We start from the raw sequence: 25584 nt of genomic DNA on the forward strand, positions 1-25584 counted from the left end.
CAAATTTCGTGATAACGAGTCTGATCAGTGGCCTAATTTCTCTGCCCGTAAAAATGCAATTCCTGTTGTTTTCAGGAGGCAGCAGTTAATCTGGAGCAGGGCATCCGAACAGAGAGGCAGTGCACCCAGCTGGTGGAGCAGCATGAAGCAGCCCAGGACTGGCTGAGGGAGCAGGTTAAAGGCCTGGGAGCTCCTCCAGCAGACAGACAGGGCCTGTACAACACCGTCAACACTCTGAAGGTCAGATAGTAAAACACATACACAACTATTAGTTGGAGAGAAGCCAGTGGCACCATGTTTAATCTGTCACTGATAATATTTCTGTTGCACCAAATTGAGTGAATCCCTTTGCTGGTAACAAAGGAATTATTTTCTTAGACATTTGAGAGCGATATTGAAGACATGATGATTCACATTTGGACAGTTTATGCATGTTTAATTTTTCACCAATGAATGGCACGTCTCATCTGTGGATATCTGTGGAGTCAATCAATGCCAAAATCTTTATTTTTTTGAATATTATATATAGTGTATATAACTTTTAACCAGATAGTCAAAACGCTTCTCCGAGGATATGAAAAATTGTTCTTTCTGCATTCTAATAATCTGGATCTCCTCTGTCTCCCTCCTAATGCCAGGCCTTACTCCAGACAGTGGACAGGGAGAATAAAGAGATGAAGGAGCTGGACTCTGCCAGAGACAGTTTACTGAACCTCTGCACCCCTGGAGGACGGGATGCCCTGACCCTCGAGGTCAGCCAACTCCACGACCTCTGTGCCACCTCGGAGCGGGAGGTGAAGGAGCGCCTGAAGACCTGTGAGACACGGCTGGAAGAGCTGGACGGTCAGCTGGCCAAGAGGGCCAAGGGGCTAAAGGAGAGAGCAGCAGCCCTGCAGTGGGAGCTCCGTTCTCTGGACCAGGCGCTCAGTTACAGCGAACCACATAACAACATCGCTCAGCTCCAACAGCACTGGCACAGCCTTCAGGTTATTACTGCTTTCTTTATTCAAGCACAAAACCTGATGTAGCAACCTTTTATTATCTCAGTATGATGAGTTCACACAGTGTGTGAATATTGGAGTTGATAGCTCATCATTAATGTAAAACTGCTTCCACCTGCAGGCATGTGAGTTCTGCTGATGTGACTGTTGCCAGCATGTAAATGTCACTTACATGATGTTGTTCTTCTTCCTCTCTCAGAACTGTGAGAAATCTCTAGAAGATTTGGGTGTAAAAGTTCACGACCTTAACCAGGAAGTAAAAGCTACTCCTGCCACTGATGAGCTGCCAGCAGAAATTACGACTGTGGTGCAGTCCGTATGCCAGCAACATGACAGGTACGGTGCTTATAACAGATCACATGTCCTCAACTTTATATGGCAATAATAATACCAATAATAATAATGACTTTATTAAGGACACAGAAACGTCCATAACGTACCACATAAACACAGACAATTGTCTATGTATTAAATACGACGTTCATATAAAACAAAATTCAATTAACTGCACCCACAAACAAGCTGGAGAGCCAGAGGCCCCACAGTCTAGATGAAAACCTGACTGAGCTCAGCTCAGGGTTGGCCAAGGCCTGGATGATACCATTTTCTGAGACAGAGAGCCTGCACACATATCCATATGTAAGATTTCGTGTTAAAGCTGGGCAGGTAGGCACACCAACATTTGCAAACATTTGGCTGGCACTACACCATCGTGTAGTCTTCTTCACTTGCTATCATAATGTTACTCTTATTGGCATTATATTTCAGGTCAAAATCAGCATCACAGTTAAAGCTAGTGCTGTCAAGAGATTAAAAAAATGGAGAGATTAATTAATTATGATATGTAATTAATTGATCTAATTAATCTCTTTTTTAATTTCATCTCAAAATTGCTGAGAAAAGCCCTCAACTTGAGGTATTTTCATTTAAATTCATTACATTATTGTGGCAGATGATCAAAAGATTGATATATATTACAAAAAGTGGTTTTATAAAGTCATAATTATTGTTTTCAACAATAACACACTTGAACACAGATGCAGTACACCTAGCCATTACATTCTATTGTTTTTGAGATTAGTCCCAATAAAGAGTGCTGCAACCTTCAGTCTCGACCACCAGGGGGGTGCTTGACCGTCATGACATGTCAGCTTCATTAAGACCATAGCTGCAGATTAACGCAACAATAGATGTAAAAACACACAGAAACAATACATCTGTGATCAGTTCCCTAATTTTATTTTAACAATTTTCTAAATTATTTTCCTCTTTTCCAATTTTTCATTTTATTTCATGGAAGTGATCAATGTAAGTGCACTTGTCCTTCAAACTTAATAAAAAATAAAAGCTAACAAAATAAAAGACACCTGGTACATTCGTTACAGCTGTATCAGTTTATAGAACAGTTTTAAACAGTTAGAACAAGAGGCTGCACTGCAGCGTGCAAATCACTCCTTCTCGTGGCTGCCTGCGCTTTCCCTGTCCTTGCGGCTGCAATTTGCGCTGTCTTCTCTTCTTCAAACTACAACACCCATAATTCGTGTAGGATCTGCTGCAGCCAATGCGCAGCCAGTGGGAGCTGCATGACAACTCAACCACCATGATCAGTTTTTAATGTTTTATCGGGCAATAACTACTCCAGACTCTGTTCTAGTGTAATTTTCGGGACAATCAGGGCAGGATTCAGGACAACTGCTTGGATTTCAGGACTGTCGCAAATTTTTCGGCACAGTCCCGAAATCCAAGCAGTTGTCCTGAATCCTGAATCCTGCCCTGATTGTCCCGAAAATTACACAGAGGTTGCCGGGGAGGTCAGATACTTGCGTGCTAGGGCAGACAGCTTTTCATAGGCTCCTGAGTGAGCAGACCGCCACTGCAGGGGACAGTCATCAATGCTGATGCTGGGCTCTGCTCTGTAGCGCTGCAGCTCTCCCACAACTCAAGCACAAAGAAGCCCAATCGTACACCTACAGACGGATAAAAGGCAACTCTGTGGCATACAGAAACAGTAAAGTTAGAGATTAAAAATGAGATTAACTCCATCAAAAAAACATAGCGCGTTAAATAGGGCTGTAATTAATTATTCGCAATTAACGCGATAATTTGACACCCCTAGTTAAAGCAAATCTCCAACAGCTGTTGTAGGCCAGCACTATATGGGCAGAAGATTACCAAATCATCTGCATACATAAGATGATAGCCTACTTAAACAGATTCAACATGACATGACATTTTAGGTCAGCTGGCATCCCTCTATTTCAGTTTGGTTTTCAATCACTCTTACATACCAGAAACATGTCTTAGTGGACCATTCTGCCCTCTGTCAATGACATGGAAACACATAGTTCTCCTGATTTGTAACCTCTTTGAAACATCCAAAGATTACATGTTATCTGATGACTATTTTAATGTCTTCCTTTTGCACACTGTTTTATACTAGAAAAAATGCACATATTTGCCTGTTTTCATTTTAATCTCACTGAGTATAATACATGCTGATACCATGCAAGATGTTGTGTATACAATAAATGTGGTTCAATTATGTCTACAGTCTAAAATCCAGGCTGAGTGACCGTAAGAGTACCTGCACTGCAAACACGGCTCGCTGTCTGATGGACTCTCTTCACGCCCTGCAGGAGTGGAACCTCAGCAGACCACCAGAGTCCAGTTCCTCTGTGAAGGTTTCTGTCTTTTAATGATTTTACTGTTTTGCTAGGTAATGTAAGTACATTGTTTCGGTAAACATTTGTACAGTTGAATACATCTGAGAGCTGCCTGGGATATCTAGTCTTCTACTATTGTTAGTGTGTCACTCAGGGTCATCTTGCTGGGAGATGGTGGACATATAAAGAGTGTCATTTATTCTTACATGCACAGATTTTCTAAAGTCACCCTAAACCAGAATCAGGTAGAATTATGTTTCAAATTTGTTGGGAAAATATGCTTTAATGGAAACAGAAAAAAAATGATTTGCAATGAGTTTGTCACCATAGAAAAGTTGGTGAATTGAAGGATTTGTGAAGTGTAACATTTGTCAACATTTTACTCGCAGACAAGCATTTTTTTCATCTCTACTAACACTTGAATATGTTTTTTCCTCCTGGGGTTAGGTGACATTAGAGGAAGGTGAGAAGTTGCAGGCCAATTTGCGTGAGGCACTCTCACACAAGCAGTTTCTGACAGACTGTTTGATGCCAGTCTTGATTGAGAAGCTGGAGAGAGAAGGTTCAGAGACACTCAGAGAAGCAGACACTCATAAAGCTTCTCTCAGCCAGAGCTTAAAGGTATTTAAATCATGTAAAAATACATTTACATACCATGTAATTCATTGAACACTGCTTATTATATTTAGGAAAGATTCAATTAACTCAGTAGAAATTAATGCCATTCTTATTCTTTCGTTCAAGGAACCTGATGGAAAGAGTAAACAAAAGCTGGCTGATGTCCCACATGGTAATGTAGAGGAGACAAAGGCATCTGTAGTGGCACCACCTCGGAAAAGCAAGCGCTCACCTGAGAAAAAACCTCAAGTTACACAACAAAAAAACATTACCTTGACAGAAACATCTACATCTATTGAGGATGTATTGTCAGTTTCTGTTCAGTTGCAAACTGAGGCTAAAACATCAAAGCCTACTGTGACAGTAGTCATGGAAGACACAAAAATAACTGGTGTGGGGCAAACCAGAATTGAACCAACAAAAAAGAAATCTCAGAGTCCAACATATGCTTCAGAACCTTTTACAGCACAACGTGACAACACTTCTCAAGAGGCACCGTTTAAAAGTATAAAACTAGATACCACAGCTGAGCCTGTTGGAGCTGAGCAAATCAAATCTGCTGTTGAGGAACCTGTGCCGATACAAAAGGTCAGTGAGCAGTCTACACCTGATGTTGGTGAGAAAACTACACTTGTACCATCCAGGAGAAAGACCAGGACTTCAGCCACTGATACAGAGCCTGCCCAGACTAAGGTGGAGCCTGAAATGGTGAAAACTGTAATTACTCAGGGATCACCCATAACTCCAACAGGAACTGCTGCTGTGGAAGAAACAAAGCGTGTAGCAACCATTATTCTAGATGTTTCAGAGCCACTTGCTTCTGCCCCTGACAGCCTGAAGTCTTCTTCAGCTCCACAGATGGCCACAGAACTAACTGAAACTACTGTTGTGAAAGAAAAAATACTTTCTCCAACCAAGAGAAAACCAACAGATCCAAAATCTTCCCCAGAACATGCTACAGAGGAGGTGGCACAGTCAAAGCAAGAGCCTAGCAGTCAGAAGCCTTCACTGAGCTCAGAAGAGCAGATTGAAACTGTTGCTGAGGAAGAAACAAAAGTTATACCAACCAGAGGGAAATCAATGGGTGTTGAGGTTTCCACAGTTGCAGAGCCAGAGTTTGTTCACGCACAAGCTAAAACTACTGTCCTGGAACAAAGTAAGCTTATCCCACCTAAGAGGAAGTCAAAGAGTACAGAAACTCCTCTTAAACATGCTGACACTGAGCCACACCAGACAAGGATAGAACCTAAAGATCAAAAATCATCTTTTAGTTCTAATGACCTGAGTAATGTTACTGAAGAAACAAAACTTGTACCGACCACCCGAAAGTCAAACACTGGTGACTTTTCCAAAACTTACGAAGCAGTTGTTACCCATGTTAGATCACTTGATTTGGAGTCTGAACAAAAAAAGAAACAGCATGATGGTCAAAAGTCTTCAACTCCAGAGGTGGTCAAAGAACAGACTCACAGTCAGAAGCTATCTTCAACACAAGAATTGGTCACAGCACCACCTGAAGTAAGTACTGTGGAAAAAGGAAAGCTGTCACCTACAAAAGGAAAGTCAAAGGGTCTTAAACATTCCCCAGAACTTGCTACCCAAGAGTTGATAAAGACCAAGGAAGGCCCTCAGACTCAGAGGCCATCCTCGACTCAAGAAATGGTCACAACACCAAGTGGAAGTATTGTTGTGGATAAGGGAGAGCTTCCACCAACCAAAAGAGAGTTAAAGGGTCTAAAACTTCCCCCAGAACCTGCTACCACAGAGCTGACAAAGACCAAGGAAGAGCTGGGCAGGCAGAAGCCATCTTCAGCCCCAGGTGTGGTCACAGCACCAACTGAAATAAGTACTGTGGAAAAAGGAAAGCTTTCACCAACCAAAAGAAAGTCAAAGGGTCTTAAACTATACCCAGAAGTCGCTACCACAGAGGTGACAAAGAGTCAGGAAGAACCTGTCATTCAGAAGCCATCTCCAGCTCAAGAATTGGTCACAACAACAACAACAACAACAACAACTGAAATTACTGTTGTGGAAAAAGGAAAGCTTTCACCAACCAAAAGAAAATCAAAGGGTCTTAAACTCTCCCCAGAAGTTGCTACCACAGAGTTGACAAAGATGCAGGAAGAGGCTGTCATTCAGGAGCCATCTCCAGGTCAAGAATTGGTCACGGCAACAACTGGAATTACTGTTGTGGAAAAAGGAGAGCTCTCACCAACCAAAGGAAAGTCAAAAGGTCCTAAAGTTCCCCAAGAGCGTCCTACCACAGAGCTGACAAAGACCAAGGAAGAGCAGGACAGTCAGAAGCCATCTTCAACCCCAGATGTGGTCACAACTCCAACTGAATTAAGCACTGTGGAAAAAGGAAAGCTTTCACCAACCAAAAGAAAATCAAAGGGTCTTGCTGTTGCTACCACAGAGGTGACAAAGAGTCAGGAAGAGCATGTCGTTCAGAAGCCATCTCCAGCTCAAGAATTGGTCACAACAACAACTGAAATTACCGTTGTGGAAAAGGGAGAGCTTTCACCTACCAAAAGAAAGTCAAAAGGTCCTAAAGGTTTCTCAGAACCTCCTCCCATGGAGCTGACAAAGACCAAGGAAGAGCAGGTCAGTCAGAAGCCATCTTCAACCCCAGGTGTGGTCACAGCACCACCTGAAGTAAGTACTGCGGAAAAAGGAAAGCTTTCACCAACCAAAGGAAAGTCAAAGGGTCTTAAACTATACCCAGAAGTCGCTACCACAGAGGTGACAAAGAGTCAGGAAGAACCTGTCATTCAGAAGCCATCTCCAGCTCAAGAATTGGTCACAACAACAACAACAACAACAACAACTGAAATTACTGTTGTGGAAAAAGGAGAGCTTTCACCTACCAAAGGAAAGTCAGAGGGTCTTAAGCCCTCTCCAGAAGTTGCTACCACAGAGCTGACAAAAACCAAGGAAGAGCAGGTCAGTCAGAAGCCATCTTCAACTCCAGGTGTGGTCACAACTCCAACTGAAGTAAGTACTGTGGAAAAAGGAAAGCTTTCACCAACCAAAAGAAAATCAAAGGGTCTTAAACTCTCCCCAGAAGTCGCTACCACAGAGGTGACAAAGATGCAGAAAGAGCCTGTCATTCAGGAGCCATCTCCAGCTCAAGAATTGGTCACGGCAACAACTGGAATTACTGTTGTGGAAAAAGGAGAGCTCTCACCAACCAAAAGAAAGTCAAAAGGTCCTAAAGGTTTCTCTGAACCTCCTCCCACGGAGCTGACAAAGACCAAGGAAGAGCAGGACAGTCAGAAGCCATCTTCAACCCCAGGTGTGGTCACAGCACCACCTGAAATAAGTACTGCGGAAAAAGGAAAGCTTTCACCAACCAAAAGAAAGTCAAAGGGTTTTAAACTTTATCCAGAAGTTGCTACCACAGAGGTGACAAAGAGTCAGGAAGAGCCTGTCATTCAGAAGCCATCTCCAGTTCAAGAATTGGTCACAACAACTGAAATTACCGTTGTGGAAAAAGGAGAGCTTTCGCCTACAAAAAGAAAGTCAAAGGGTCTTAAACCTTCTCAAGAAGTGGCTCCCACAGAGTTGACAAAGACCGATGAGGAGCAGGTTAGTCAGAAGCCATCTTCAACTCCAGGTGTGGTCACAGCACCAACTGAAATTACTGCTGTGGAAAAAGGAAAGCTTCCACCAACCAAAACTAAGTCTACAGGTCTTAAACTTTCCCCAGAAATGGCTACCAAAGACCTCACAAAGACCAGGGAAGAGCTCCAAAGTCAGAAGCCATCTCCAGCTCAATTGGTCACAACAACAACTGAAATGATTGTTGTGGATAAGGGAGAGCTCTCACCAACCAAAGGAAAGTCAAAAGGTCCTAAAAGTCCCCTAGTCACTGCATCAACTGAAATTACTGTTGCGGAGAAAGGAAAGCTTTCCCCTACCAAAGGAAAGGCAAAGGGTCCTAAACCTTACACAGAACATGCTAGCGATGATCTTTCTGAGACCAAGAAACAGCCAGATTTAGAGGTAGTCACAGGGCTGGAAGAAACTGAAATTTTTCCTCCAAAGAGAAGGTCAAAGAATCAAACATCTTCTCCAAACATTGCGGATATAGAACCAACACAGGAAAGGGGAGAACCTACCAATCAAGAGTTTTCATCCAGTTCAAGAAAGGAACTAAAAACTGCTGTTGTGGGAGGACTCAAGCTTGCACCAACCTGGAGAAAGCCAAAGAGTCCAGAACTTTCTAGACCCACACAGATGGCTCATATGGAACCCGAACAAGATAAGAAACAGATTAAGAGTTCAGAGCTTACCACAGCTTCAGAGACCTTACCTATTGTGGAAATGGTCTCACAACAACTACAAGCACCAGAGACCACGATGCAGAAAATTGATATTGTTGGTGAAAGACAACTTCCAATCAAGGATGATGCTAAATCAGGTGTCCCTCGACAAATGAAACCTGCTGAGGAGAGTCAAACCACTGTTAAAGATGTCAGTCCAGTATGTGAAATGTTTACTCCTCAGGTTGGTGGCACCATTCAGGAGCTCCCAGGAAAGAAAGTTGCTACAGTTATTCTAGGCACAAAAGTGGATACTTATGCTGTACCTTTGAAGTCTGTCCCCGAACCCAGTGAATTACAGCAGTCTAAAGACAGATCTAAAGAGGCCCCACAGCAGACCATTACTCAGTCTACAGAAAGAGACTTAAGCACAGTGCCTAAAACACAGCTACCTCTCTCCACTGAGCCTTCTGACACACCAAGTGTGGCAGACTACATAGACAAGTTATGGGAAAACACAGAAGAGAAACAGAAGAGATACCTAGTCCTCGATCTGCCTGATACAGGTGTCACACCAACACGTGAAATAAAGCCAGGTCAGCCGGAGGCAGAGACTGTGGCTGAAAGTGACTCCATTCAACCCACCTCTGTGGTTTTTGCAGGGCTATGGCCTTCCAAGGGAGAGAAAGACATTTCAGAAAAAAGCTCTGCTGAGCAAGACATGATAAAACCAAGTGAAACTGTGAGTCAGCTGAAGCTCACACAGGAACAACCGAAAGAGTTTAAGGATTATGATACACAGAAAGAGCATGTTAAATTGTTGACACGTGATGTGCATGATGCACCCGAGAGTCTTGATGAAAAGTCTGTCAAGAAAATCTACTTGGAGCCTGAAGTGCGCATTTTACAACTGGATATACAAACCAGTCCAGACAAGGATGAAAACACATCTGTCACAAAAGCAATCAGACCAATTCCAACAAGTATCCAGAGCGAAAGAGTGCCAGACAACAAAGATATAACTACTGCTGATGTTGAGCCAGAGAAGGTTGCAATTAAGATGACAGAAGTGCGCGAAAGCGGTACTGAACACCATAAACAGCATCCGCTAGCATTGCCCCCAGATGAGGCAGGGACAGAATTTGTAGAAATAAGCATCTCTGAGCAAGGTATGGCAAAACCAAGCCAAACTGAGACTCAAAGAAGGCACCTAAAAACCACCAAGGAAAGACCCAAAGTGGTCAAGGAACATGGTGTCCAAGAACAGCAACCAACACTGTCAACACAAAGCATTGACAGTGTACCCAAGAGCTTGGATAAAACATCTGTTACGAAGGAGAAAATCCACATGGTCCCTGAAGTGCGCATCCCACAACTTGATAAACCCACCAATTTAGAGAAGGATAAAAAAGCATCTGTCACAGCAGCAGAAGAGCCAAGGATAGATACTGCCCAAGCAAGCATCAAGAGCAAAAGCATGTCGGAAATCAAAGGCATTACCCCTGTTGATGTAAAGCCAGAGAAAGCTGCAGGTGAAATGACGAAGATGAAGGTGCAAAAAAGTGGTACTGAATGTCAAGACAATGTAGCTCAAAGGGGCTCTGCTCAACCCACCCCTTCGGATTCTGAATCATCGCAACCAAACAAAACAGAGACAGAATTTATAGAAATAAGCTTTTATGAGCAAGACATAATAAAACCAAGCGAAACTGATATTAAGACAGGACTATTGAGAACTGCAAAGGATAGACCTACAGAACTCAAGGAACATGGAGTCCAGAAAGAGCTTGATATACCCAAGAGCCTGGATGAAAAGACTGTCAGCAAGGAGAAAATCCACAAAGGGGAAAAAGTGCTCATTTTACAACCAGGTACACAAGCCACTATAAAGCAGCCTGAAGTCACATCCCTTAAAATAGCAAAGGCACCAAAGACTGATACAGATGACACAAGTATCCAGGGCAAAAAAGTGCCAGAAAAGAAAGACCTGACATCAGCTAATGTACAGCCAGAAAAGGCTGCAGATCAGAAGGCCATGGTGGAAGTGAAGACCAAGGAGAAACCCAGAGAGGTCAAGGATCGTGATGTGCAAGAAGTGCAAGCTAAAGTGTTGACAACAGACATGCGTGATGCACCTCAGAGCCTGGATGAAATGACTATTGGGGAGGAGAAAATACCCAAAGGAGCTGAAGTGTGCATTTTACAACCAGGTACACATGCCACTATAAAGCAGTCTGAACTCACTCCTGTTACGAAAACAAAGACGCCAAAGACTGATACAGATCAAACAAGTATCCAGGGCAAAAAGGTACCAGAAAAGAAAGATTTGACACCAGCTGATGTTCAGCCTAAGAAGACTGCAGTTGAGAAGGCCATGGTGGAAGTGAAGCCCAAGGAAAAACCCAAAGATGTCAAGGATCGTGACGTGCAAGGAGTGCAAGCTAAAGTGTCGACAAAAGATGTGTGTGATGTACCCCAGAGCCTGGATGAAAAGACTCTTAGAATGGAGAAAATCCAAATGGGCCCTGAAGTGCGCACCCTACAATTAGATATGCCGTCCAGTCTAAAGAAGGATGAAAACGCAACTGTCTCAAGTACAGAGGAGACAAGGATAGATATAGTTCAAACAAGCATTCGGAGCGATAGAGCCCCAGAAAACAAAGATAAAACTACTCCTGCTGTCAAGCTAGAGAAGGCTGCAATTCAGACAAGAGTAGAAACACAACAAATTCCCACTGAAATGCAAGAGAATGTGACTCTGAGTGACTCCAAGCAACCCACTTCTGTTGCTTTTACAGCAGTGCAGCCAAGTGAAGAGACAACATTTGCAAAGGTAAGCCCGTCTGAGCATGACACTGTGCAACCAAGTGAAAGAGTGATTAACCTGAAGTGCATGAAAACCACTAAGAAAAAACCCAAAGAGGTCAAGGGTAGTGATGGACAAGGAGTGCATGCTGTGGAGTTGAGCATGACAAAAGACATGTATGATGCAACCCTGATCCCTGATGAAAAGTCTGTTAGTAAGGAGAAAATCCACAAAGGTGAAAAAGTGCCTATTTTACAACCAGGTACACAAGCCACTATGAAGCAGCCTGAAATCACATCCCTTAAGATAGCAAAGGCATCAAAGAGCGATACAGATCAAACAAGTATCCAGGGCGAAAAAGTGCCAACAAAGAAAGACCTAACACCAGCTGCTGTTCAGCCAGAAAAGGCTGCAGTTGAGAAGGCCGTCATGGAGGTGAAGACCAAGGAGGAACCCAAAGAGGGCAAGGATCGTGATGTGCAAGCTAAAGTGATGACAAAAGATGTGCGTGATGTACCCCAGAGCCTGGTTGAGAAGACTGTTGGGAAGGAGAAAATCCCCAAAGGAGCTGAAGTGCGCATTTCACAACCAGGTACACAAGGCACTATAAAGCAGCCTGAAATCATGTCTGTTAGAAAAACAAAGCCACAAAAGACTGATACAGATCAAACAAGTATCCAGGGTGAAAGAGTGCCAGAAAAGAAAGACCTGACACCAGCTGATGTTCAGCCTAAGAAGACTGCAGTTGAGACGGCCATCATGGAAGTGAAGACCAAGGAAAAACCCAAAGAAATCAAGGATCGTGATGTGCAAGGAGTGCAAGCTAAAGTGTTGACAAAAGATGTGCGTGATGCACCTCAGAGCCTGGATGAAAAGACTGTTGGGAAGGAGAAAACCCCCAAAGGAGCTAAAGTGCCCATTTCACAACCAGGTACACAAACCACTATAAAGCAGCCTAAAGTACCATCCATTACCATCGGAAAGGCCCCAAAGACTGATACAGATCATACAAGGATCCAGGGTGAAAAAGTGCCAGAAAAGAAAGACCTGACACCTGCTGATGTTCAGCCAGAAAAGGCTGCAATAGAGAAGGCTATGGTGGAAGTGAAGCCCAAGGAAAAACCCAAAGAGGTCAAGGATCGTGATGTGCAAGGAGTGCAAGCTAAAGTGATGACAAAAGATGTGTGTGATGCACCTCAGAGCCTGGATGAAAAGACTGTTGGGAAGGAGAAAATCCCCAAAGGAGCTGAAGTGTGCGTTTTACAACCAGGTACACAAGCCACTATAAAGCAGACTGAAATCACATCAGTTACAACGGCAAAGGCTCCAAAGACTGATACAGATCAAACAAGTATCCATGGCGAAAAAGTGCCAAAAAAGAAATACCTGACACCAGCTGCTGTTCAGCCAGAAAAGGCTGCAGTTGAGAAGGCCATGGTGGAAGTGAAGACCAAGGAGAAACCCAAAGAGGGCAAGGATCGTGATGTGCAAGGAGTGCAACCTAAAGTGTCGACAAAAGATGTGTGTGATGCCCCTCAGAGACTGGATGAAAAGACTGTTGGGACGGACAAAATCCCCAAAGGAGCTGAAGTGCATGTTTTACAACCAGGTACACAAGGCACTGTAAAGCAGCCTGAAATCACATCAGCTACTGTAGCAAAGGCTCCAAAGAGCGGAACAGATCAAACAAGTATCCAGGGTGAAAAAGTGCCAGAAAAGAAAGACCTGACACCAGCTGCTGTTCAGCCAGAAAAGGCTGCAGTTGAGAAAACCATCATGGAAGTGAAGACTAAGGAGAAACCCAAAGAGGGCAAGGATCGTGACGTGCAAGGAATGCAACCTAAAGTGACGACAAAAGATGTGCATGATGCACCTCAGAGCCTGGATGAAAAGACTGTTGGGAAAGAGGCAATCTCCAAAGGAGCTGAAGTGCGCATTTCACAACCAGGAACACAAGCCACTATAAAGCAGCCTGAAATCACATCAGTTACTGTAGAAAAGGCTCCAAAGAGTGATACAGATCAAACAAGAATCCAGGGCGAAAAAGTGCCAGAAAAGAAAGACCTGACACCAGCTGCTGTTCAGCCAGAAAAGGCTGCAGTTGAGAAGGCCATGGTGGAAGTGAAAACCAATGAGAAACCCAAAGAGAGCAAGGATCGTGATGTGCAAGGAGTGCAAGCTAAAGTGTCGACAAAAGATGTGCGTGATGCACCTCAGAGCCTGGATGAGAAGACTGTTGGGACGGACAAAATCCCCAAAGGAGCTGAAGTGTGCGTTTTACAACCAGGTACACAAGCCACTATAAAGCAGAGTGAAATCACATCAGCTACCGTAGCAAAGGCACCAAAGAGCGATAAAGATCAAACAAGTTTCCAGGGCCAAAAAGTGCCAAAAAAGAAAGACCTGACACCAGCTGCTGTTCAGCCAGAAAAGGCTGCAGTTGAGAAGGCCATCATGGAAGTGAAGCCCAAGGAGAAACCCAAAGAGGTCAAGGATCGTGATGTGCAAGGAATGCAACCTAAAGTGTCGACAAAAGATGTGCGTGATGCACCTCAGAGCCTGGATGAAAAGACTGTTGGGACGGACAAAATCCCCAAAGGAGCTGAAGTGCGCATTTCACAACCAGGTACACAAGGCACTATAAAGCAGAGTGAAATCACATCAGTTACCGTAGCAAAGGCTCCAAAGATTGATACAGATCAAACAAGTATCCAGGGCGAAAAAGTGCCAACAAAGAAAGACTTGACACCAGCTGTTGTTCAGCCAGAAAAGGCTGCAGTTGACAAGGCCATAGTGGAAGTGAAGCCCAAGGAGAAACCCAAAGAGGTTAAGGATCGTGACGTGCAAGGAGTGCAACCTAAAGTGTCGACAAAAGATGTGCGTGATGCACTTCAGAGCCTGGATGAAAAGACTGTTGGGAAAGAGGCAATCCCCAAAGGAGCTGAAGTGCGCATTTCACAACCAGGAACACAAGCCACTATAGAGCAGACTGAAATCACATCAGTTACTGTAGCAACGGCTCCAAAGAGCGATACAGATCAAACAAGTATCCAGGGCGAAAAAGTGCCAAAAAAGAAAGACCTGACACCAGCTGCTGTTCAGCCTGGAAAGGCTACAGTTGAGAAGGCCATGGTGGAAGTGAAGCCCAAGGAGAAACCCAAAGAGGGCAAGGATTGTGATGTGCAAGGAGTGCAAGCTAAAGTGTCGACAAAAGATGTGCGTGATGCACCTCAGAGCCTGGATGAAAAGACTGTTGGGAAGGAGAAAATCCCCAAAGGAACTGAAGTGTGCGTTTTACAACCAGGTACACAAGGCACTATAAAGCAGACTGAAATCACATCAGCTACCACAGCAAAGGCTCCAAAGATTGATACAGATCAAACAAGTATCCAGGGTGAAAAAGTGCCAATAAAGAAAGACCTGACACCAGCTGCTGTTCAGCCAGAAAAGGCTGCAGTTGAGAAGGCCATGGTGGAAGTGAAGACCAAGGAAAAACCCAAAGAGGGCAAGGATCGTAATGTGCAAGGAGTGCAAGCTAAAGTGTCGACAAAAGATGTGCGTGATACCCCTCAGAGCCTGGATGAAAAGACTGTTGGGAAGGAGAAAATCCCCAAAGGAGCTGAAGTGTGCATTTCACAACCAGGAACACAAGCCACTATAGTGCAGACTGAAATCACATCAGTTACTGTAGCAACAGCTCCAAAGAGCGATACAGATCAAACAAGTATCCAGGGCAAAAAAGTGCCAGAAAAGAAAGACCTGACACTAGCTGCTGTTCACCCTGGAAAGGCTACAGTTGAGAAGGCCATGGTGGAAGTGAAGACCAAGGAGAAACCCAAAGAGGTCAAGGATCGTGACGTGCAAGGAATGCAGCCTAAAGTGACGACAAAAGATGTGCGTGATGCCCCTCAGAGCTTGGATGAAAAGACTGTTGGGAAGGAGAAAATCCCCAAAGGAGCTGAAGTGTGCGTTTTACAACCAGGTACACAAGCCACTATAAAGCAGAGTGAAATCACATCAGTTACCGTAGCAAAGGCTCCAAAGAGCGATACAGATCAAACAAGTATCCAGGGTAAAAAAGTGCCAACAAAGAAAGACCTGACACCAGCTGTTGTTCAGCCAGAAAAGGCTGCAGTTGAGAAGGCCATGGTGGAAGTGAAGCCCAAGGAGAAACCCAAAGAGGGCAAGGATTGTGATGTGCAAGGAGTGCAAGCTAAAGTGTCGACAAAAGATGTGCGTGATGCACCTCAGAGCCTGGATGAAAAGACTGTTGGGAAGGAGAAAATCCCTAAAGGAGCTGAAGTGCGCATTTCACAACCAGGTACACAAGGCACTATAAAGCAGAGTGAAATCACATCAGCTACCGTAGCAAAGGCTGCAAAGAGCGATACAGATCAAACAAGTATCCAGGGCGAAAAAGTGCCAATAAAGAAAGACCTGACACCAGCTGCTGTTCAGCCAGAAAAGGCTGCAGTTGAGAAGGCCATGGTGGAAGTGAAGACCAAGGAAAAACCCAAAGAGGGCAAGGATCGTGATGTGCAAGGAGTGCAACCTAAAGTGACGACAAAAGATGTGCGTGATGCCCCTCAGAGCCTGGATGAAAAGACTGTTGGGAAGGAGAAAATCCCCAAAGGAGCTGAAGTGTGCGTTTTACAACCAGGTTCACAAGCCACTATAAAGCAGACTGAAATCACATCAGTTACCACAGCAAAGGCTCCAAAGATTGATACAGATCAAACAAGTATCCAGGGTGAAAAAGTGCCAATAAAGAAAGACCTGACACCAGCTGTTGTTCAGCCAGAAAAGGCTGCAGTTGAGAAGGCCATGGTGGAAGTGAAGACCAAGGAAAAACCCAAAGAGGGCAAGGATCGTGATGTGCAAGAAGTGCAACCTAAAGTGACGACAAAAGATGTGCGTGATGCCCCTCAGAGCCTGGATGAAAAGACTGTTGGGAAGGAGAAAATCCCCAAAGGAGCTGAAGTGTGCGTTTTACAACCAGGTACACAAGCCACTATAAAGCAGACTGAAATCACATCAGTTACCACAGCAAAGGCTCCAAAGATTGATACAGATCAAACAAGTATCCAGGGTGAAAAAGTGCCAATAAAGAAAGACCTGACACCAGCTGTTGTTCAGCCAGAAAAGGCTGCAGTTGAGAAGGCCATGGTGGAAGTGAAGACCAAGGAAAAACCCAAAGAGGGCAAGGATCGTGATGTGCAAGAAGTGCAACCTAAAGTGACGACAAAAGATGTGCGTGATGCCCCTCAGAGCCTGGATGAAAAGACTGTTGGGAAGGAGAAAATCCCCAAAGGAGCTGAAGTGCGCATTTCACAACCAGGTACACAAGGCACTATAAAGCAGAGTGAAATCACATCAGTTACCGTAGCAAAGGCTCCAAAGAGCGATACAGATCAAACAAGTATCCAGGGCGAAAAAGTGCCAATAAAGAAAGACCTGACACCAGCTGCTGTTCAGCCAGAAAAGGCTGCAGTTGAGAAGGCCATGGTGGAAGTGAAGACCAAGGAAAAACCCAAAGAGGGCAAGGATCGTGATGTGCAAGAAGTGCAACCTAAAGTGACGACAAAAGATGTGCGTGATGCCCCTCAGAGCCTGGATGAAAAGACTGTTGGGAAGGAGAAAATCCCCAAAGGAGCTGAAGTGCGCATTTCACAACCAGGTACACAAGGCACTATAAAGCAGAGTGAAATCACATCAGTTACCGTAGCAAAGGCTCCAAAGAGCGATACAGATCAAACAAGTATCCAGGGCGAAAAAGTGCCAATAAAGAAAGACCTGACACCAGCTGCTGTTCAGCCAGAAAAGGCTGCAGTTGAGAAGGCCATGGTGGAAGTGAAGACCAAGGAAAAACCCAAAGAGGGCAAGGATCGTGATGTGCAAGAAGTGCAACCTAAAGTGACGACAAAAGATGTGCGTGATGCCCCTCAGAGCCTGGATGAAAAGACTGTTGGGAAGGAGAAAATCCCCAAAGGAGCTGAAGTGCGCATTTCACAACCAGGTACACAAGGCACTATAAAGCAGAGTGAAATCACATCAGTTACCGTAGCAAAGGCTCCAAAGAGCGATACAGATCAAACAAGTATCCAGGGCGAAAAAGTGCCAATAAAGAAAGACCTGACACCAGCTGCTGTTCAGCCAGAAAAGGCTGCAGTTGAGAAGGCCATGGTGGAAGTGAAGACCAAGGAAAAACCCAAAGAGGGCAAGGATCGTGATGTGCAAGAAGTGCAACCTAAAGTGACGACAAAAGATGTGCGTGATGCCCCTCAGAGCCTGGATGAAAAGACTGTTGGGAAGGAGAAAATCCCCAAAGGAGCTGAAGTGCGCATTTCACAACCAGGTACACAAGGCACTATAAAGCAGAGTGAAATCACATCAGTTACCGTAGCAAAGGCTCCAAAGAGCGATACAGATCAAACAAGTATCCAGGGCGAAAAAGTGCCAATAAAGAAAGACCTGACACCAGCTGCTGTTCAGCCAGAAAAGGCTGCAGTTGAGAAGGCCATGGTGGAAGTGAAGACCAAGGAAAAACCCAAAGAGGGCAAGGATCGTGATGTGCAAGAAGTGCAACCTAAAGTGACGACAAAAGATGTGCGTGATGCCCCTCAGAGCCTGGATGAAAAGACTGTTGGGAAGGAGAAAATCCCCAAAGGAGCTGAAGTGCGCATTTCACAACCAGGTACACAAGGCACTATAAAGCAGAGTGAAATCACATCAGCTACCGTAGCAAAGGCTCCAAAGAGCGATACAGATCAAACAAGTATCCAGGGCGAAAAAGTGCCAATAAAGAAAGACCTGACACCAGCTGCTGTTCAGCCAGAAAAGGCTGCAGTTGAGAAGGCCATGGTGGAAGTGAAGACCAAGGAAAAACCCAAAGAGGGCAAGGATCGTGATGTGCAAGAAGTGCAACCTAAAGTGACGACAAAAGATGTGCGTGATGCCCCTCAGAGCCTGGATGAAAAGACTGTTGGGAAGGAGAAAATCCCCAAAGGAGCTGAAGTGCGCATTTCACAACCAGGTACACAAGGCACTATAAAGCAGAGTGAAATCACATCAGCTACCGTAGCAAAGGCTCCAAAGAGCGATACAGATCAAACAAGTATCCAGGGCGAAAAAGTGCCAATAAAGAAAGACCTGACACCAGCTGCTGTTCAGCCAGAAAAGGCTGCAGTTGAGAAGGCCATGGTGGAAGTGAAGACCAAGGAAAAACCCAAAGAGGGCAAGGATCGTGATGTGCAAGAAGTGCAACCTAAAGTGACGACAAAAGATGTGCGTGATGCCCCTCAGAGCCTGGATGAAAAGACTGTTGGGAAGGAGAAAATCCCCAAAGGAGCTGAAGTGCGCATTTCACAACCAGGTACACAAGGCACTATAAAGCAGAGTGAAATCACATCAGTTACCGTAGCAAAGGCTCCAAAGAGCGATACAGATCAAACAAGTATCCAGGGTGAAAAAGTGCCAATAAAGAAAGACCTGACACCAGCTGCTGTTCAGCCAGAAAAGGCTGCAGTTGAGAAGGCCATGGTAGAAGTGAAGACCAAGGAAAAACCCAAAGAGGGCAAGGATCGTGATGTGCAAGAAGTGCAACCTAAAGTGACGACAAAAGATGTGCGTGATGCCCCTCAGAGCCTGGATGAAAAGACTGTTGGGAAGGAGAAAATCCCCAAAGGAGCTGAAGTGCGCATTTCACAACCAGGTACACAAGGCACTATAAAGCAGAGTGAAATCACATCAGTTACCGTAGCAACGGCTCCAACGAGCGGTACAGATCAAACAAATATCCAGGGCCAAAAAGTGCCAACAAAGAAAGACCTGACACCAGCTGCTGTTCAGCCAGAAAAGGCTGCAGTTGAGACGGCCATCATGGAAGTGAAGACCAAGGAAAAACCCAAAGAGGGCAAGGATCGTGATGTGCAAGGAGTGCAAGCTAAAGCGTCGACAAAAGATGTGCGTGATGCACCTCAGAGCCTGGATGAAAAGACTGTTGGGAAGGAGAAAATCCCCAAAGGTGGTGGGGTGTGCGTTTTACAACCAGGTACACAAGCCACTATAAGGCAGACTGAAATCACATCTGTTATGACATCAAAGGCACCAAAGACCGGTAAAGATCAAACAGATATCCCGGGTCAAAAAGTACCAGAAAAGAAAGACCTGACACCAGCTGCTGTTCAGCCAGCAATGGCTGCAGTTGAGAAGGCCAAGGTGGAAGTGAAGCCTAAGGAGAAACCCAAGGAAGTCAAGGATCGTGACGTGCAAGGAATGCAAGCTAAATTGTTCACAAAAGACTTGCATGATGTACCCCAGAGCCCGGATGAAAGGACTGTTAAAAAGGGAGACATTCTCTTGAGTGTACATGAATACAAAACTGTCACAATAGAAAAGGAACCAAAGATAGAATCAAATATCCTGTCTGAGACAATCAAAACACACAAAGTTGTGACCACCACTAAAATGACAACTATAGAAGTACAAGAAAGCTTTACTGGATCCCTGTCTGAACCCAGTGTGGTGCCAAGTCCCCAAACTGAGGGGTATGCAACAGATGCAATGGGAAAACAAAAGGAGGAATGGAAGGAGGGGAAGAAGAGGACTATTCAGGAAAAGGACAGGGAAACGATGGTCAGGGTTGAAACACAAACTGTTAAAGTCCCAAGTGCCACGACCCACAGCACTAGTGAAGTGACACTGCAGAGAATGGATTTGCCACAGGTAAGACACTGGGGGGCACAAATCTGCAGTTACATATGATGTAGTAAAATTACGTGTAAGACTACTCCCATTAAGACCACTATGTTTCGTTTGTTTTGTGTGGAGTGAATTTTGGTTTTGGCACACTTCATCGGTAATTCTAAATGGATTACCATTACCAAGTTAACACGTGATGCTATCATGCTAGTATCTTTTTTCCCCCCCATACCTTCATAACAATCCAGGATTGCACGGGGGCATACAGTATATGACAGTATTTGCGTGCGGCACTATACCACCTCACCCCCAGACCCGACTGGTGACTTTACTATGTTCTGCAAGCATTCTTGTTCTGGTCTAATAAAAAGATAAACTCACTAGATAGAGGAGACTAGAAGAGAGATAATATTCTTCCACGTATTTTTATTGAACAGATAAATACAAACCATTCCCTTTCCGAATTTATGTTTCTGTCCTTAACCAAACTAAGACTAACGTTAGCTTAATCACCTTTTTTAACTCATCCTTAAACACACTTGATTCAAACAAAAGCAAAATAAAACTCACCAAAATCATTTTGGTTAGTCTTGTAAGTTGGTGAGTAAGTTAGTTAACTGTTCAACAATTACCACCTCTGGTTTGGTTGAAATGAACCATTAATTCACAGAGTTAATTCTCCGCTATCTCTCTGCTGTTGCGGGTATGACATGGGCCGTCTGTTTACATTTGGTCCTGTAACGTTATCCCGACTACTTGCAGTCAGCTCAGCTGCATGTCGCACCAGACTGACCTCTGGTGGCACGTGATGCACACTACATGCAAAACATTCTCATTCCAGCCTCTTCAGTATGAGGTTAATAAGGAGATGACAGCTGTATTTTTGACAGTATTGAAAATCATACTGTTAAAATTTCTAAATATCGTGATATACTGTGATACCGCCCAAGCCTAGTTGATGCATGTCTATTAAAAATCCTAGTAGTGTATAATAAAGCAGGAGTAACTCATCACTATGTTACATGTGCATCATGTCTTTGGTGTTTAATGCATGCTCTCCACTGCTTTACCCACCATACTTAGATGTTTCACTGATATAGTGTCAACAAAATGGACAAGTTCTCCTCTTCAGTTTTCAATCCCTTCCCCCCAGGAAATGTCAGTTTAACAATGCAGAATACCTTTTGTAACTACAATCGAAGATAATATTACATATTCAAAGACAAGTTGAGCAGACAGAGAGACAGACAGTGTGAGAGAGACAACAATATCCAATGAAAAGGAGGATTAAAAAAAAGGAGTTTTCCTGCCCCAGGCAAGTTATACGTGTGAACCCTCTATTATGCTCAGTCTCTTGCATGTGCTTGTTTGCACTTGCCCCGATGTTCTTTAGAGGTGCATTGATGACTGGTAAATGCACCTTTACAGCCTCTGTAAAAGTTTACAATATTCATAAGTTCTTGTTATATTTACTGTTCATTTAGGTTTGCACAAGAGGCATATGCAGATACATTTTATTAGCACATTTTATTAGCATTACAGGCAAAGCAAAGAACAGAAACTTGAGACACCTGTGCTACCAATGGTTTCAGTGCCTCTGGGTCGTAATATGAGCTTCCATATAAATGTTTTCACTGTATGGCAAGTCAAAGGGAGTATGGCTTGGCAGACTTCCAGAGTATTTCAAATGGGATGGACTTATTTCATAAAGAGAGACACAGTTCTTTTCTTAGCTCAACCGACACGATGTACAGTCGTCTGTCAGAACCTTTCCGGCATTAATTCTGTTTTTTTGTGTCCACAATGGGAGCAGGTGTACAAGACTGACAAAAGATCCCCTGCATCACTGCAGGCAGTTCAGAAATCTTCAGCTGACGTTATCTGGGGTGAGGTAAGCCTGGTGGAGGGATTGCCCCTTCAGGAAAGCAAAACTCAAGCAGAAGCAGCTTTTATGAAGACTGAGAAGCTTTCTCTGAGGGAACCAAAAGGATCCGCCATGAGGACCATCTTCACAGAGATACACCTACTCTCAGGGACAGGACCCACCTGTCAATTTATTGAGGTATCATTAGTGTGCCACAGTGTCTTTTTTGAAACTGCCACCAAGTGTCATCAGTGTTAAAAATTGTCAAATCCTACACATAAGGTCTTTAAGTGTAAGGAACAGTGGTGTGATGTCAGAATTGCTGGTTTGAATGTAGCTCATGGTTGTTGCATTATGTTGCCTTCTTCTCTTCCTTCCTGTTGATCCACTGTTTATCAAAAAATTCACAATGCAATGCTATTAATGCAGTGAAATTAAAGAAAATCTCTTCAGTCTATAGGCCTTAAATGGGCTCATAAACCCATTTAGGGGCCTCAACCTGACTTTTAAGGCTCCAGACTCTGATGTGTGTCTTTGTTTTAAGGGTAAACCATTGGAGGCTGCTCAAGAGGGTCTGATTACATCCACCAGTGATCTGGACAACCGTCTAAGCAGGCTGGTGTCGAAAGTCTTGAGCTGCAAGAACCAGCCAGCTGAGCTCAACCCAACAGCCATGGCCAAGCAGCTGGAGGAAGTTCAGGTGTGAAAAATAAATGATTTATAGCAGCAGCTTGATTTGTAGATACTGGAGTTGGACAGCAGGTTGGGAAGTAATGCCAAAGTGCCTCCTGAATTGGGCATCTCTAATGCTTATCTGTACCAGCCTGTTCAAAAGGTGGATATTAAAAACAGCTACACATTTGTTAAAATAATTATACAACAGGTCCTTACCATTGTAGCTGTTTAAACTAAACCACTTTTTAAACCGCATTTTACTTTTGTTCAGTAATAATCAGATAATCTCAATAAACTATGTACTTTGAATAATTGTGTTTTCTTTCGCTTGCTGAGTACAGGAGTGCAGAGAAACTGCCCAGGCACAGGTGTCATTGCTTTCTCAGCTGAGAGGAGCTGATGCTGAGAACAAGGATGCTTTGGAGCATGTAACGGACCAGTGGAGTGCAGCTGTACAGGATGCAGCTGCTGTCATTCAGACTAAAGAGGCCCAACTGCAGCTGGTGACTGATTACTGCAAACAGACCCAAAAAGCTAAGAACACACTGGATAGACTGACAACAGAACTGGCTGCTGTCAGAACGTGAGTGTCGTCTATGGTTCCCTTTTAATTTCTTCTTTTTCTGTTATCATTTATCAGAATCTGAATTATTTTATTTTTATTTTTAGATACTTCTTACCTCAAAATATATAGATTCAAACTTACACATTTTCTAAAATTGTGATTTAAATAATGTTTGAGATGACTTTACACTGGAAGAACAACAGTTTTAAAAAGCTATCTAAAACAATATTTTTATATTAATATTGGATGTAATGTAAATCTCATACTTGACATATATAAGATTGTAAATGCCAAGCACATGATTTAAAGACTTGACTTTTTCTTTCAGGTCCCCAGAGGAGAGCAGCTCCAAGGAGGCAGAGCGACTGTGTGCCTTACTGAGAAGTACGGAGGAGAACGGAACAGTACTTGGGGAGCTGCTTGTGACCCATACCAAGTTATGGCCCCACCTCAGCTCTTCTGAGCGAGCGACCGCACAGTCTGGGCTGAAGAACCTACAAGGGAAGTGGGGCGGCCTAGCATGGGCTGTGGAGAGGTCATTGTATCACACAAATGTCCATGCTCAGGAGACCAGCAGCCTTCTGTCGGCGATATCAGGTCTTCAGGAACAATTGGAGACAACCAGCAAAGACCTTGAAGCCATGTCTCCTTCAGCTACGCAGTGGAATTGCAAGAAGGCACAGCAGCTGATGGTGGCAAACGCTGATGTTAAAGCTGCCCAGCAGAAATACCTTCATTTGCAGCAGCTTTCAGAGGCAGTTCTACGCTTGCGAAGGGAGAGGGATACAACAGAGATACAGCAGGGGCTTCAGAGGACCAAAGACCAAGTTTGCCGTACAGAGGAACTGGTGTCCTCACAAACTCAGAACAGCACCAACCCCATCATGGAGAAAATTATTGTGGTGATGAGGGATGGCTTTGCCTGGGCGAAGCAAACAGAGAGTGACATTGAGGGCAGGAGGAAGAGGGTGGCTCTCCTCCCTGAGGAGGTTCACAGGCAACTCAGAGATCTGAAGAAGCTGCAGTCTGAGGTCATGGCCAAACAGGGCCAACTGGAGTCCCTGGTAGAGGAGGTGACGGAGCTTCTTCCACAGCTGGACCAGGCTGAGGAGGTGCCCATGGTGCGCTCCTCTCTTGAATCCCTTGAAGATCTTTCAAAGTCAACCACTGAGAAGCTAGCCAAGGCTGTGAGAGAGATAGAGTCAGGACTGCAGACCAGAGAGAAACTGTCAGAGCAGATTGCTGACCTGGACTCCTGGGTTTTGGCTCATCTGCATAGAGATGCCTCCAGGAGTCCAGACGGTGAGCTCAGGAGCCCGACTGAACTTGATCGTAGAGTACGTCAGATCCAAGAGACCCTGGCTGAGGCTGAGAAGCAGGCCGCTGTCTGTGAGGCTCTTTTAATGAAGAGTAAAGACATTGCCCCTGAACTCAGTATCACAGAGAACTGCCAGCTTTTTGATAAGCTTACAGACCTCCAGGGGGACATCAGAGCCATCAGCAGCTATGAGAAGGCCAACAAAAATGAGCTGGACAAACTCACTCAGACTGTAGATTCGAGCAAGAAAAACTTGATCGTCATTGAAACAAGCCTGAGGCAGATGTTAGTAGATGTGAGTAGACACAAGTTCCCCATCACAAGCGAGTCCCTGCAACCTTTGGAGCCTTTCAAACACATGATTTTAGAACACAAGTCCCAGCTTGACCTTCTGCAACCGTGGATTCCCCAAGAAAAGTCAAGAGAACTGCACTCAGTCATTTCTGAACTTCTCAGCAAAATGGTCACCCTGGAAATGAAAGCTAGAGGTCACGAGGAGTACCTGAACAAGAGGCAGTGTGTGGAGGACCTCAGGGAGAGTGTTCAGGAGCAGGTCTCTCACACCAAAGATGACAAAAGGGAGCCTGAGGACAGGTGTAAAGTCTGTCAGACCCTCCTTGTCCAGCTTCCTCTTATAAAGTATATGTCTGAGGAAGCTGGCTCCAAGCTCCAGATGATCTCTGCTGACCTTTACCCCTCACAGCTGAGCACAGAGCAACAGAGACTGAAACAGAACGAGGAGAGCCTTCATACCTTGGAAATGACGCTATACAACAACCTCAGTATTATCGAGTGGAGCCTGCAGAAGGAACTGGACCTTAACTCAGAGAAGGCATCCACTCAGGCCTTCCTCCGGAACAGCCAGCAGGAACTCCAGACACTCCCCATGTTGGAACCAAATGAAACAGTAATTGACAACGAATACCAAAGAATTATGTCTTTGAAAAAGACGGTCGAGTCAAGGATGAGAGCACTGGAGGTTCTGGAGCAAAAGAAGGGAAGTAGGAAAGGAAGTGGATCCAAAGATCTGATGGAGTTGAAGAAATCAGTCCTCAGGGAATGTGACTCACAAATGGCAAGTTGTGATGTTCTTGTTTGTTTCTTTTTTG

At 44.4% G+C, this 25584-nt stretch overlaps 1 protein-coding gene across 10 annotated transcripts in view; it reads left to right on the forward strand.

The window, feature by feature from the left end:
• syne2b (spectrin repeat containing, nuclear envelope 2b) overlaps positions 1-25584 on the forward strand; it is a 198402-nt gene that overhangs the window by 71079 nt on the left and 101739 nt on the right. For 8 of the 10 annotated variants that reach the window (XM_050062363.1, XM_050062368.1, XM_050062364.1 and 5 more), the window contains exons 52-61: positions 76-240; positions 639-986; positions 1201-1337; positions 3553-3682; positions 4112-4285; positions 4409-11380; positions 21867-22115; positions 22462-22617; positions 22934-23175; positions 23486-25550. In XM_050062363.1, the coding sequence (XP_049918320.1) occupies positions 76-240; positions 639-986; positions 1201-1337; positions 3553-3682; positions 4112-4285; positions 4409-11380; positions 21867-22115; positions 22462-22617; positions 22934-23175; positions 23486-25550 (10638 nt within the window). The remainder of the gene's footprint in view (positions 1-75; positions 241-638; positions 987-1200; positions 1338-3552; positions 3683-4111; positions 4286-4408; positions 11381-21866; positions 22116-22461; positions 22618-22933; positions 23176-23485; positions 25551-25584) is intronic. The other 2 variants (XM_050062372.1, XM_050062373.1) reach the window with 2 other exon arrangements.

This window comes from Epinephelus moara, chromosome 14 (assembly GCF_006386435.1).
Source record: "Epinephelus moara isolate mb chromosome 14, YSFRI_EMoa_1.0, whole genome shotgun sequence".
Lineage (NCBI taxonomy): Eukaryota > Metazoa > Chordata > Actinopteri > Perciformes > Serranidae > Epinephelus > Epinephelus moara.